At 40.6% G+C, this 13,905-nt stretch overlaps 1 protein-coding gene across 1 annotated transcript in view; it reads right to left on the minus strand.

Moving 5' to 3' along the window:
- LOC8038862 (arginase-1-like) overlaps positions 1-13,905 on the minus strand; it is a 41,726-nt gene that overhangs the window by 22,166 nt on the left and 5,655 nt on the right. The window contains exons 2-7 of the mRNA XM_040220338.3: positions 13,170-13,296; positions 7,262-7,334; positions 3,576-3,679; positions 2,327-2,504; positions 1,116-1,206; positions 435-491 (exon numbers count right to left, since the gene is read on the minus strand). Of these exons, the coding sequence (XP_040076272.3) occupies positions 435-491; positions 1,116-1,206; positions 2,327-2,504; positions 3,576-3,679; positions 7,262-7,334; positions 13,170-13,296 (630 nt within the window). The remainder of the gene's footprint in view (positions 1-434; positions 492-1,115; positions 1,207-2,326; positions 2,505-3,575; positions 3,680-7,261; positions 7,335-13,169; positions 13,297-13,905) is intronic.

The following is a 13,905-nucleotide window of genomic DNA, read 5'->3' on the forward strand; positions in this document are numbered from 1 at the left end:
TTTATAGGAATTATATTTAAGATTGATGCACCAAGTAGCCTCACCAGCATATTAAAAATTGTGCTAAAGCCCCTCCTTCCCTGAGTATTCGACGGGAGGAGAGAATTGTGACGTATTATGCAGAGATCTGAACATTTCCGTACCTTCGGCATGCCCTACCTGAGCAATGGAAAGTGCCGCCTGTGTTCTTTGACAAGTTGCGAGTGCAAGGGAGTTGAAAACTCTGGGTATGACGTCACACCCATTGGTCATTTTTTTGGGTTTTCTCGCGTCTATTGACACATTCGTATCAAATGCTTGTGTTATTCAAATTAACAAGACAGAAACACGCTAGATTTCAACTTTGACTCGTTCGTTTTTATGAACCTTATCAGCTTACTTTAAAGCTCCTGGTTATCATAGCGAAAAATGTAATATATAAAAACTTAGGTTACCTTTCGTAAGGGTCGATAGCTCTCAAGGCAATGTACGCAAAATTGTCCTTGTGAACACTGAAACAGAAATCTTGCGTAAGTTGGTATGCTTTCAGGAATTAAAGTGTTTTTTTAGAATATCTTCTCATGGAATCATAGATAAACGTTTTTGAAGTATATAGTTACATTATAGTACTTACGAATTCGCTTAAAATACCTTACTGACGGTCTTAAGCTTAGCTTCCAGATATAATCAAACTGATATCTTTTAAGCGCATTCTTTTCTGTAGCTCCATGTCTAGTGCCCGCAGTTATCAAATGACCCTACTGGCATGTTTATAAAAAAAATTATATGTGAAAATTTCGAAAACTTAAAAAAAGCCTAACTATACTTAGTTTTATCGTCGTGTAATATAAGTGATGTTGGTCTCAACATACTCGACCGTCTAAAGGAGGGGCGGCTTGACACAAAAGTGTTGAGTATCTGTATCTTCAACGCTTACTTGCCATATCATGCCATTTTATTTACTGCTTGAATTGAAAACCTTTAAACGTATTCTTTAGGAACGAGGCGGATGATTTTGTCACTTAAGCAATGTTTACTGAAAAATTGTATTATTAATCTTTTAATAAAAATAAGATTTAATGTATTCCAAAAAAAATACCAAAATATATAAGTAAACAATTAAAGTAAGTGCTCACCAGGGTTGAATCCATTCCATACCTTCCGGCTTTGTCAGAAACGGCTCCATTTCGTGAAGGAGAAATGCAACAGGCATTCCATGTATGTGCCCTGGTACCGAAAACATTGGATGTAATGGGATCAGCAAGAACCTAGGGCGCTAAGGGTTAGAACACCTCATATAGTTTTATGGTAAATTCTATTGACAGCATTTTGGTACTTTTAGAGTCGGGAAGTCGGGGTCATTATGTTTGCTGGGCCACTATCTAAATGATTCTATAACGTATAAAATGCAAGTTGTCCCATAAAAGCGTTTATTTTGGGGTTTGAAAATAATTTTCTTTTACGTTTGATTTTCTCCTGACTGACTCTGTGCGGCATTGAGAAGACCTGCTTTTTTGGGGGGGTAGGTGAAAATAAACATTATTATTGTTATTATGACTACTGTTATTATTACTTTTTCCCAACGCAATAACTTTCCATCTTAAGATGACTCTGACACCTTTTAATTAAACGGCGAACTTTATTGGATTCACACTGAATGACCTCCATGCCTTTCATAAAGCTTGGATTTGAATCAGATCAGTACTCAGCAATCTTATATATATGAACAATCTGAATATTTTATGGCGCAACAAAAACGAAAATAAAAACAATGGCTCCTCGTTCGGCAACAGATATCGAAACACAACTTTTCCTCTGTATGCTATCTATTTTTTTGCCCAAATGAAAACTTGATGACCAGTAAGGTCCAATAAATGTATACATTTTAATTCAAGAAAATAATATAAAACTGTGCAGTTGTTGCCACATACATAAGTGAAGGAGGCTAACCGACGCAAGAAAAAAAGTTTATTTTCGGACATGCAGTTAATAACTAAAAAATAAATATTTACGTTTCTTTGCATATTACATTTTGGGTGTTGCATGCTTTGAGACAAACCACGCTGGGGGCACCGTGCGGTCATTATCATCCCTCAACTCCTTATGGGAAACATATGGCACGGATGGTTTTTTTTTATATTGGGCGGTAGCTTGCTCCACGTGACCATGGAACTCAAACGCGAGATACGTGAATGACTGTGCGGTATTTGAACCGCGTGTATTTGTTAATCCCGTATGTGAAAAACAGGCGATGTAGTAAATAAACAGATACATTATTTTTTTTTTTTAAATTGATGGACACTCTTTATAAATTCAGTAGTGGCCACTATAATGATATATGTCTTACCACTTGTGGTAGAAAGAGGTGTATTAATGTCGCTATGGGCGTCAACCCAGAGAAGAGAGATGTCAGAATTCATGGCTACCGCATGAGCACTAACAGTTCCAATGGGCATAGTGTGGTCACCACCAAGGTTTACACTTATCAAGCCTGAGCTTAGGACTTCGGCGACGGCATCCTTTGCCTGGAACAAGAGGACGAGATTTAGTTAGTTCGGTTCTTATGTGTTAAAGAATACTTAACACCATTAAATATTTACAATTCAAAAGTACACTATGGCAGAAAAAACAAACTAATAGGGTAAATGTAAAAGGGCGCTGGTGAGATCGTGATTAGTAAAGATGTTGAATTAACCTGAGACTGGAACAGAAGTTAAACATAAACAAATTATGAGCTATTCCACTCTGTGAAGGTAGATGATTAGCGAAGATGATTAGCACACGACACATACGTGAGCGAATTTTCAACAAATGTGCGAACACATTTAGTTTCTTTATCGGTGATCATCGTGACGAACGGTACGCACACACATGACGAAGACTATCACTGCCCCGATGAGCCGGAGGAAACTAGACACGGGCGACGGGACCTCCAACCGGCGAAAAGAAAGGAAACTAGGCACGCAAGCGGCTGAGAACGACGACAAGGAGAGGGCGGTGTGCTTCCCTCATCCTCCTCCTTTCTTCCTCTTCTTGTTCTGCCGCTGAATGTGCTCATGGGTGATTTGACACAAAGTCGTGGCGTCATTTTCCCCGCTAAATTTAACGGGAAACTGCATTGGTGTTGAGGTCACGGGGCGTCCATTTCTCAAGCTAAACTTAGAAAAAAAAATTCGCCGTCAAATTTAGCGGAAAAATTTCCCCGCTAAATTTATCGGAGAAATTGACGTCACGTGACGTCACGAAGTCGTCAGGTCAAAGTGGCGACTTCGTGACCATGACATGATAGATAGATTGACACCAACATGTCTATCCATCCATCCATTCATCCGTCCGTCCGTCCGTCTGTCCGTCGATGTCGATGTCGATGTCGATGTCTTTTGTTTTTGGCTGTATATATATATGTTTATTTATTTGGCACTACTACCACTATGGGCGAGGAAATATATAGCGAGTGAGCGATGAACTTCAAACATCACAATTTGGCTTTAGTATACGGATCACATGCCTAATAATTATTGTGAACGGTACACTAATGAAAAAATCACAGAAAAATGTAAGAAAAGTATATGAACGAAATGAAAAGAAAAACTCACATTTTTGCTAGTCTGTCCAACACAATCACTTTTCATGGCATTTGCTGAAGTGACGTTGGTATTGCCTTCAACTTTGACGTCGCCATAGTCTCGAACCGTGTGACCTAAACATTTCAGATGTCATAATATGAATCAGGAAGTGCATGTAATGGTAGAATATTGGTATTAGTGGTGAACTCTTATCAGGACGTTGCAGTACCTGCAACGTCCTGATAAGTTTTGCAGCAACATTGCAAATGAAATGGAATATATGCCTCTCCAGAAACGATGTGGCGATGCAAGTGAGAGTGAACGAATCAAGTTTGTTTTACGATAACGATATATTTGGACTCTTGTAAAATAAATTTTTAAAGCATATGCACACTCGACAGTTTTTGTCTTCTAATCGTTCACGAAATATTTAAGAATTTATTTTGCAAACGTAATTGTAATAAAAAGTATATTCCTGTCATTTTGTTTTTAACTGTCTTATTTAGTTAATACATAAAACAACGAAAATAAAGCAGTCAGTGAACTCCGTTTTGGAGCGGCACATAAAATATTACGTACCGATATTTAAGAAATTTAGAGGGAGAAAGATTATGAATCCTCCAGCATTGCGGTTATCTTTTTATTGATGTTTTAATAATGTAAAACATATATTTAATGTAGACAACTAAAAAAAGCGCTGACTGTGAAAGGCAGTTGTAAATTTGATATTTTATAAAAAAAAAAAAAAACACAAATTTCCGCATTTTCGAATTATATTTTTCCTCAGACCGTACTAGGATACTAGTTCTCTTTTATTCGAAAAAAGCGTGTGCTTTGCAGCAAGTTAATATTTGTAACACCAACATTTCCCCAGTAGTCATGATGATTATGATCTATTCGGCATGAATCCTGGATTTGAAGAAATAAATGACATTTTTTTTTTTGAAACTATGACTGCATGTAATACATTGATTCTGTGGAAAATCCAGTCGAAATGAAAATATCCGTATGGATGTGGTCTCTGATTTTGAAAAATTTTCTTTTAAAACATCTGCAGTGGCGAACGTAGCTACACTAGCGATGACTTTCTTTTAAATTCTTGTGAAATTTTACGTCGCTGGAACAAATGTCGCAGGCTGATATAAATGCCTAATGCTACATATCGAGGTGTTTACTCGTCGTCATAGTTGGTCTATAGAGTTAGTATATTAGACGCTAGTGGTGCAGCTGGTGCTAGTGAGCGGGTATAAAATGAAGCAGACAGCATCCTATACGTGATTCAACTAAAATAATTTAGATGTAAAAAAAGTGAAGGCATTTGCTCTGTGCGCATGATTCTGAGAACACACGTTACGCGTACTACTTAGGTAACAAATAGCTTGAAATATTACTCAGTCGCCAAAGTAAACAATTGGTCAGTTACAGTGCGTTTCTAAGTCAGATCATTAATAACGATACTAAAATAGCTTGATACCTGCATGTTAGCTGCTTTTAGTATCATGACAACGCTCCATCTATTTTATTTTGTGACTGCGGTCCCCATAATCCTCATTATATTTAAATTTGCTAAGGGGTTAAAATGACGGAACTTAAACTTGAATTTTTATAGTGAGGTTTGAAAAGAACGCCCTTAATTACTGGTACATGCTCTAAACAAGCACGACGGTTTATTACGTTTTATATATTGTATGCCTATATTGTTCGACACTTTCAGCAAGCACGCAGCATTGTCGCATATCTCCATGGAAAGGGAGTTACGTACAAAACCACAAAGGGAACAATAATGACCAAAAGACGGCCATTACATTGCAGTAACGCTTGATGAGTAACTTTTTGCACACATAAAATATCAACATAAAGTGCAAGCGAAGTGATCAATGCATCTTGAATTAAAAGTTAGAAGAAGATCCACTGATATATTGTGGATTGCTCTAGGATGATCCTTGGGCAACGCCAAACAAGTACCCCTTTGGGACACGCTAACGCTGCCCTTTTTTTTCTGCTGCGCTTTCTCTTTCGGCTCTCTCTTTTTTCCTATAATGTTTATGCATATTTTTTATTTCGATACGGGGTCAGTGTTAGCGTTTTCTAGAACGGAACCTGTGTGGCGTCTCCCGAGGGTCATGCTAAAGCATTCTTTTAGGATCCACCAATTACTCTAGCTTGAACCAGCGCTAGTACTTGGTTTAAACTCTATATTGTAGCACAAAACAAGGAATGCGCTCTCTGCACTCCTGCTAGTTCAGACTCGCCCCAGCGTCCGCGCGCGCATTGGGTTCCGCCCCGTGACGTCGCCTCCTTGCAGCCTAGCTGCGCCATGCACGCGTAGGATTCCGTTCCTTGATATCGCTTCCCTCTCGACTTCGCCCTCCAATGCTCTCCTCCTCTACACAGCGCACTTCACTTTGCGCTGTTTTGTCCACAGACGGACGCCGTCAGCTTTTTCTGTCATATATGTAATAATGCTGACGTATTAGTAATGTATCATTTTATTTCTTTGCTCCTATACAGACTCAAAGAGAGTCGTATTTACAGTTAAAAAACATTCTATTTACATTTCCAAAAAATTGATATCATTTTAAAACCAGAAAAGATTGGTGCTACATAAAGTAGACCAGAATAAAGTATAATTTCATTCTCGTTGTACTTTTCCTCTTTCGCCTGGTTTAACCGCTCGTAAAATTGCAATACGAAGTTCATTTTATATGGTGACATAAATATCGTAGAATATCAACTCCACTGTCCTCGTGTGCTGCAAACTCGAAGAAGCCAATGGTCTTTTTTTCAACTCTCATGGTTGCTTTGAAATCGTCACTTTACACTCCTTTTCGAGAACACAGGTTTGGGTCTCAAATTTTGTAAGGTTAGCCATCGCTCAATTAGGAAGAAAGTGATTAGTGTCACTGAAAGCATTACACTTAATTTTTATATATATTTATTTCTTTTCGAGTACGACCCTAGTAACAAAGGTGAAATCTTGTTATTCCCTTGCGATGAGAAAAATTGCACACATTTTTTTTCACGAAGGAATTTACACGAGCACGGCGAAAATAGACTCATAGCTGTCTGCCTCAATATGAAATTTAAAGTCGCGTGGACGCAAGCACCAACTGAACCTCTATCGTGCAAAAATAATACCTTTTTGGGTTGGCCAAATTGTACGTTTTTTGTAAGTACGGAAACTTTTGCAAATAAATATCTACCTTTTCGATGTGCGCGATACAAATTTTAAATCAATTTTATTATTTGTCTCTCTGTGCAGATGGTAGAAGCAAGCATTTATATCTGAGAGTTTTAAAGTTTTTTGTGATATTAAATTTGGATTTCCCTCGAAACCTCAGGCAAAACACAATAATCGCAGCTGCACAATAATAAACTTAGCAAAACAATCAAAATTACAAGTTTTTTGGAACTATAATATCAATAATAAAGGACCTGTACTTATAAGCGAAATAAACCTTGAGACATCCCTTTGTGGAAAACTCTAAATTATTTGTACTGCGATTAGTAACATACTAATATAAAATTCATGTGTAAACTTGATCGTGATACACCCGGAATTCGTATAATTTTTACATTAGGATACATTTCTCAGAATTAGGAACGCAGACCATTCCACGGAGACAACAGTCCTTGCGATCGAAACACTTTGATGTAGTATTTATTGTAGTGATTGAGTATGTACTCATGGACAATAATAAACGCCTCAACCTCACCCAGATCTTCTAAGCGCGACACAAGCCCTGCAGCTCGAAGAAACGACGGGCCTTCCTCGACACCGAGTTTTTCCTGGGTATGGCAAAAACAAAACATTTGGTGCATGTAAAAGTTTTGACATTTTTAAATGCTTGCGAGCTAATTGGAGCTCTAGATACACCTGAATGTTTACTTTGCCCGTACCTAAAAGAAAGCATCACCTCAATGTTGTGGCAAATATAGCGTGATGAAAACAAAGCACGTTTCTGCCTTAACCTAGTTTGTAATGTTTTACATGTTTTTAATGAGCTGACAAACCTGGCCGCTCTATTTTACCCCTCTTAATCCTGCCACGCTCTGCAGTGTCACATTTGTTTTAATTTGTTTAATGAGCGTGCTTTTACAAACGACACTATTTATGTAAATATAATACATTTTTCTCCATTAAAACAAAAAGAATAAAAATTGTCTAGAGAACGCCCTCGGAGCGAGTAAATAAAATTAACAAAAAGTTCGCAAAAGCTTTCACATGTAAACAGAGAACTGAAACCTTTTTCTACTTATTGGCGTGAAGTACAGGGCATGAACAGAAAGTGCTTGTTCATGATTTAGTACTTTGTAAATATTTTTTTCGAGAACGGTGCAAGCATAAAAATATTATGCAAACAATAAATGCATATACACATAAAAAATTGGTCAACGCAGAAGCAAACGGGACGTTCTTGATAAAACCAGAGTGAGACAGAGATCTGTTTTTGCGTAGGAACTCACCTGCAAATTTCTCATACTCCCCCGTTATAAATACGTTCAAAAGTTGTTTGGAAAACAACAAGTGGCACTCAAGAAAGTAGCGTTTTTTCTTAAGGGTTTGTTGTTAGCCAAGGACGCAAGAGGGCAAAATCTCACAACCCATACAGCTACACCGTCGAATTGAAAATTATTTAGACATGATATGTGTATCAAACACAAGTAGAAGAGTTATTTGGTCTATAACATGTTGTTTGTCAGGCAATTTAGGGCCCTAAACCCCCCCCCCCCCCCCCCCCCCAAGAAAAAAAAAAGTAATGTTCTCGTCTAGAAACCGGGTATTTCCGACCCGAATTGCCGAACAAGTGTCTGAGTTTGGCTTACTGCCCGGTTCTTCCACCATCCTTTTACATATCTCCCCATAAATGCCAGAACAAATTTAAGAATGGTACTCCATTAATGGTTGTTTTATCATCACACGGAAACTTAGACTCGGGTCTAGCACTTCTGCAAATATATATACATTTTTTTTATTCATTCTTTTTTTTTCAGCACCCGAGAACATTTTAGAAAGGAGTGGGCACCGTAGCAAAAGCAAAGAACAATAAAAACGCAAAAATACAGAGTAAGCAGGAAACAGAATTTAACAAATTTGAGCTTACTATAACAAAATTAACCGTGCGACGCTATGAAACGATGAGGTCAAGAAAGCGATTCCAATCAGTGAGGGTTCGTGGCATTAAACTGTAGAGGTGCTACGAGGGGGGATACTAGCTTTTAGTTGATAATTGGTACGTGATGTTATCTAAAATTGTCCTGAAAATACTGTTTGGCGAAGTGTTAAATTAGAGTGATAAATATTTTGAAACAAACCCGGGAAATATAATTTTCTACAAATGAAGAGTTTAGGCAAGCATACACATGCTTTCGCGGATATAATGCTAGCTGCGCGGTGATAGGAACTATAACACGAGTTGAGCGATTTTGTATGGTTGCTACTGCAGATGCAAGGATGAAGCCAGGGTCATATATTAATGCCCCATATTCAAGTTTAGCACGATTTGGTGAATTTTGTAAAAAAATATATTTAAAACGGGACAAGAAAACAATTCATTTTGATGTAACCCAATATTTAATTATAATTGTTAGTTCCATAGTCCGCATGGGTTTTCCAGGAAAGATATTTATTCCAACACTGTCATATAGCAGTAACAATAACACTTTCAAAAACTTATTTTTTCCAAAAACAATAACTGATTGGAATGGACTCCCTAAAGAGCTCGTCGACAGCTCATCGCCGGAAGACTTTCTTGAACATCTACGATCTCTACAAACCTGACGGTTTATTTTAATTTTTTTTGCTATTTTTTTGTGTTAGAGTGTTGTTTCATTGCATTGAAGTTTTCCCTTTTTCATTATGTCCTGTACTATGTAGTACACGTCCACCCCTGCCGGGGCCCTAGCGGGGCCTGCAGTGTACGCCTCGCAAGTGGGCTCATTTTCGTCGTCTGCGCATGAGAGAGGAAGTAGCGGTGACGTCAGAACGCCGGGCCCTGATTGGCTGTTGCGACCCCCTATCTCGGCGTCGTCTGCTCCTTTGCAACGTCGTCTGCTCGCAACATCGTCTGCGTCAGTCTTACTTTTCCTGCGACTTTCGGAAGTGCAGGTCTTTACGAGCGAGCTCGACTTCGCCTTTCAGAGAGGGCAGACGAAATAACTCGAGTGGTACGTTGTTTTTGCCTAACAACTATAGCAGACGCGCACCAAGGAGGGAAGTCAAAGGACTCACTGCCGAGGTGTCCCGAGGCTCTTAGGTTTGTTTGCTAAGAACCGAGAGTGAGCGTGTTAGGTTCCGCAAGTTCCCTCCGAAATACTTTTTCCCTCCTTTCGTGTGCGGCGAGACCCCTCACCCTTTAACGGCGTCGGCGGGTTGGCGCACTTAACGTCGTCTGCTTTACGTCTGCTAGTCAAAGCGAAGGCTGCTTTACCTTTCCTGAGTCTGTCGGAGATTCACCGCTTTTTCACAGGCGGGGGTCACCGTTGCCTCGGTAAACAAGGAGATAACAAGAGGAGGAAATTGACCTCTTAATCTAAAATTGAGGTCAGCGATCAAAGTACAATACGGGAAGGGTTCACCAAGGTCCCGCGGACATATTCCATTCAGCACCGCAGCCAGTCGTGGGCAGACGGTAGCCTAGCCGCGGAGTGCCTGCTAAGCATAAGGGCAGTGCTCGCTTGGTCGCGTTCGGTGGAATCGTGGCCGTTGGAGTTTTTCCCGGGTGTTTGTGGATCCAGCGTTCTTGTTCCTCGTGGTCTGTTTCAAGTACTTTTTACTTTTTCCTGCTGCTTGAAGTCGGGACGCGAGAGAAGCGCACGTAGAAAAATAAACGTCCGTGGGTCGTCGCGACCGCAACGTTGTCGGCCATGCTGATTTTATCGTGAGAAGTGCGTAAGACAGCTTCGGAGCTGTCGTAGGATTTCGTCGTAACCTGCGCAAAACTTACGAAAATTTAATTTCGCGAATACGAATTTGTTCGAATTTGTTCTTGCGCACATTTTTGGCGTAAGATGGTTTCGTGAATCTGGCCTCTGCACTTCCGAAAGTCGCAGGAAAGGTAAGAGAGGCGCAGACGACGTTGCGAGCAGACGACGTTGCAAAGGAGCAGACGACGCTCAGATAGGGGGGTCGCGATTAGCCGATCAGGGCTTGGCGTTCTGACGTCACCGCTACCCCTGCGCAAGGAGCAGACGAACTTGCCCTCCGTATTGTTAAATAAATAAAAACACCGCGATACTTGGAGGAGGGCACATGAAGGATAGAATTATTCGTTGATTAGGAAGGGCGTGCATCATGTTGCGAGAGAGTTTTATTGATTTACAACTAGAAATTGTAAGTTCCATATGGCAGCGATCGCACCTTAGGTTCGCATTGTCAATATTGGCGTGTAGAGCATAGACACGTAATCCTTATTGAATTTCTAATATGCCACACCAGAGGTAGCCAGACTTGTGATTTGTCTCGTTAGATAAATCGCCAAGGGAAAAGATACCTCTTCCCGACCAACATTTCTCCTCACTATGAGAGTGATGTTAATACACACCGTAGATTCTACAGGATAGATTTGACAGGGTGCAGTACATAAAAAAATCGTCTAGGCGCTCTTAATTTTTGAGATGAGTAGCAAACCCTGAGACCGCAAGAAAATAGGTGATCTCGGTAATTAGTTGGCAACATTTCTAAAATTATTTTTATATTTTTTTAGTTTTAGTTATAACATCATACAGTTGTAAAACTGATATTTGGCCTCATTACAATTAAGCCGTTACGCAAAGTTTTGGTTAAAATTTAGTAGTAGTCGCTACTACGTGACTCGGGAATATCATCCTAATACAGGGCTTCGAAACCGATACTAACCAGCGAAGGCCTGTGGCGTCGATTCCTCTGACCTGCGCTTGAACCATTTTATCAGGGGGATATGAGGGATCAATGTCACGGGGGCGGTTCTCTGGCTAGTTTAGCCTTTGAAGCTGTGTAAAGAGATTGCATTTCTCGCTCTGTATTGCCCTCTACAATTTTTTATTAGCGTATATTGTCAAAGCTAGGTTATATCGAGGCCGACCACCAAGTTTCCAACTATTACTGTACGCCCCTTCCCACCTTTTCAAACAACAACAAAAAACGTGCATTTAATATTTTAAATTACTAACCAAATAGCTAACCAATGCTGTCACGGAGGAACACAAAAAGACGATGAATATTGAACTAAAAAAATGTGATTTTAAGCTCACTTGTGCCAGAAAAAAAGAAAGAATGAACGTCGAAAAAGCAGCAGCTAGCGACGGTGCGTCGATGTGACAGCTGGTAAGCGCGAGAGTGAAGGCGTGAATGAGTCGGCAATACTGCGCTCCGCTTCACATCTACTAAATTCGGCTTCTCGAAGATTCAGCCTAGAATGCTCGGAAATTAGCCAAGGCGAGACTAGCGGTACTAGAACAGCCAGTTGGGAAACTTTCCATTGAAACCTGGGCCGCTGGTGTTCACCCAGACCGAGCAAAATACGATACACCCTTTAGCGACGAGTTGAAATATGAAAGTTGCCTTATATGGCTACTGCTAGAGTAACTGTATGTTCCCTAAGTACCGAAACTCCTAGGCTCAAGGGGCCAAGATGGCAACTTCATCTTTTTTTTCTTTGCTGTGGTCACTTTGAGCTTTCAGAATGCATGTTTTTGCGTGAAAAACAACCGTAAAAAGCACTTTCTGTAAAACTTGTATTGGAGATTAATACACAATAACAGGTGCGTGATGCCTTTAAAGTCTTTGGTTTAAGAGGTTTTGCTGCCCAATTTATATTGTTGTTTTACAACCATGTCTCACCGGTGATTTCATTAAGCGCGTTTCGACCTGCGCGTGTCCAAATTTGGGAAGTAATTCGTGGCGTGTTCGCTTGGGAGACGGGGGTTGGCATTCCTGAAACCCCTTCTACCGTGTATGTTTCGCCACCAAATTGGTCGATTAAAGCCAAAATAAAAAAATCACAGCGAGCGCTTTCTAATGCGATGCTCCCGAACCAAAACAAGCAGCCCTGCAGTTCCCCGAGTGGCCGCTGCGGGAAAAATGGCGGCGTAGCGATCGCCATTTGCTCTGTTCTCGAGTGTGGAACGGTGCCACTTTTCCGTAGCAGGCTCTATGGCAGTTTTCCAACTGAGTGGACCTAGTAACGTTCGGCGAGACTGACTAGGAAAAGTAATTCCGGCATCATCCTTGACGCTCGGTGTAAGAGTAAACAAGTATCACCAAGAGGAACGGAGAAGCGTTCCATCTCGAAACACGCACGCGGCTATATTGCATCTTTTCTAGTTTCCTACAGGGTTTCCAACTTAGCCCTTGGGATAAAATAATATTAACGTAAGCTAGCGTTATTACAGTAACGCTAATAACGCAGTAACGAGACTCTAAACCTTCGAAAAATAATTTATATCTAATGTCATCTAAATCGCGAAGTAAATGGCTAAGCTTTACATGTGATTTCTGACGAAGGAGACCAGAGGCGTAAAGCGTTTTTTTCAGTCTTTTTTCACCCTGAACAACTTTGATATATTTGGCACTAACACTAACTTGCGGCAAAATAAAGGTATGCATATACACTGCGTGGAAAATTACCTGGAGTAATTTCTTACCTGGCCACAGCTCAGAGGAATTCCAACCAGGCCTATTTCTTGTTTTGTCTTTTCAACATTCCGTGTTTCCATGCTCGTTCCGGCAATCGCTTGTCTGTCATGTGTCACATTTAGTGATCTCGGCTTACTATAGCATACAGGACGAGAAGAGAAAAAGAGAAACTTCAATTTTTAAGGGTGATTGTTCTAGGTATTTCGTACAAGCCTAGATATTTGCTGAAACACCACCCCAAATGAGTCAGAAATGAAGGGATAAACAATAGCAAGTCAAATGTTGGCGTTCTTCTTTACGAAAGAAACCAAGAAAAAGACAATTCACTCTTCTTGGGTCCGGTTTCCGACAATCGAGCTGGGCGCTGCTTCCGGTCTTTTGTCTTGTTCGCCCGCCTTGCACACTTAGCAGGGGCAGCCGCTGCCTGCCGTTGCCTTATACCGCTTTTGCTGTTCACCGGTTTCCCGCGCACGCATTGATTTCGGCCCCTTGACGTCGCCTCCCTCTCGCATTAAGGTGGCGATGCAAGCGAGTTTGTTCATGACTTAGGAAATTGGAAAAAGCGCCCAAAAAGACGAAGACAACGAGAGAAGAGCACAGGACAAGGCAGCGCTTGTCCTGTGCATGCTCTTCTCTCGCTGTCTTCGTCTTTTAGCGCGCTGTTTCCAATTTCCTCCCTCTCGCCTTTGTCCTTCACTACTTTCCTCCTCTTTACGCGGCGCGCTTCCCTGCCTTGTCCGCAGA

The sequence above is a fragment of the Ixodes scapularis genome, unplaced genomic scaffold, assembly GCF_016920785.2.
Source record: "Ixodes scapularis isolate PalLabHiFi unplaced genomic scaffold, ASM1692078v2 PGA_scaffold7__128_contigs__length_106722199, whole genome shotgun sequence".
Classification (NCBI taxonomy): Eukaryota; Metazoa; Arthropoda; class Arachnida; order Ixodida; family Ixodidae; genus Ixodes; species Ixodes scapularis.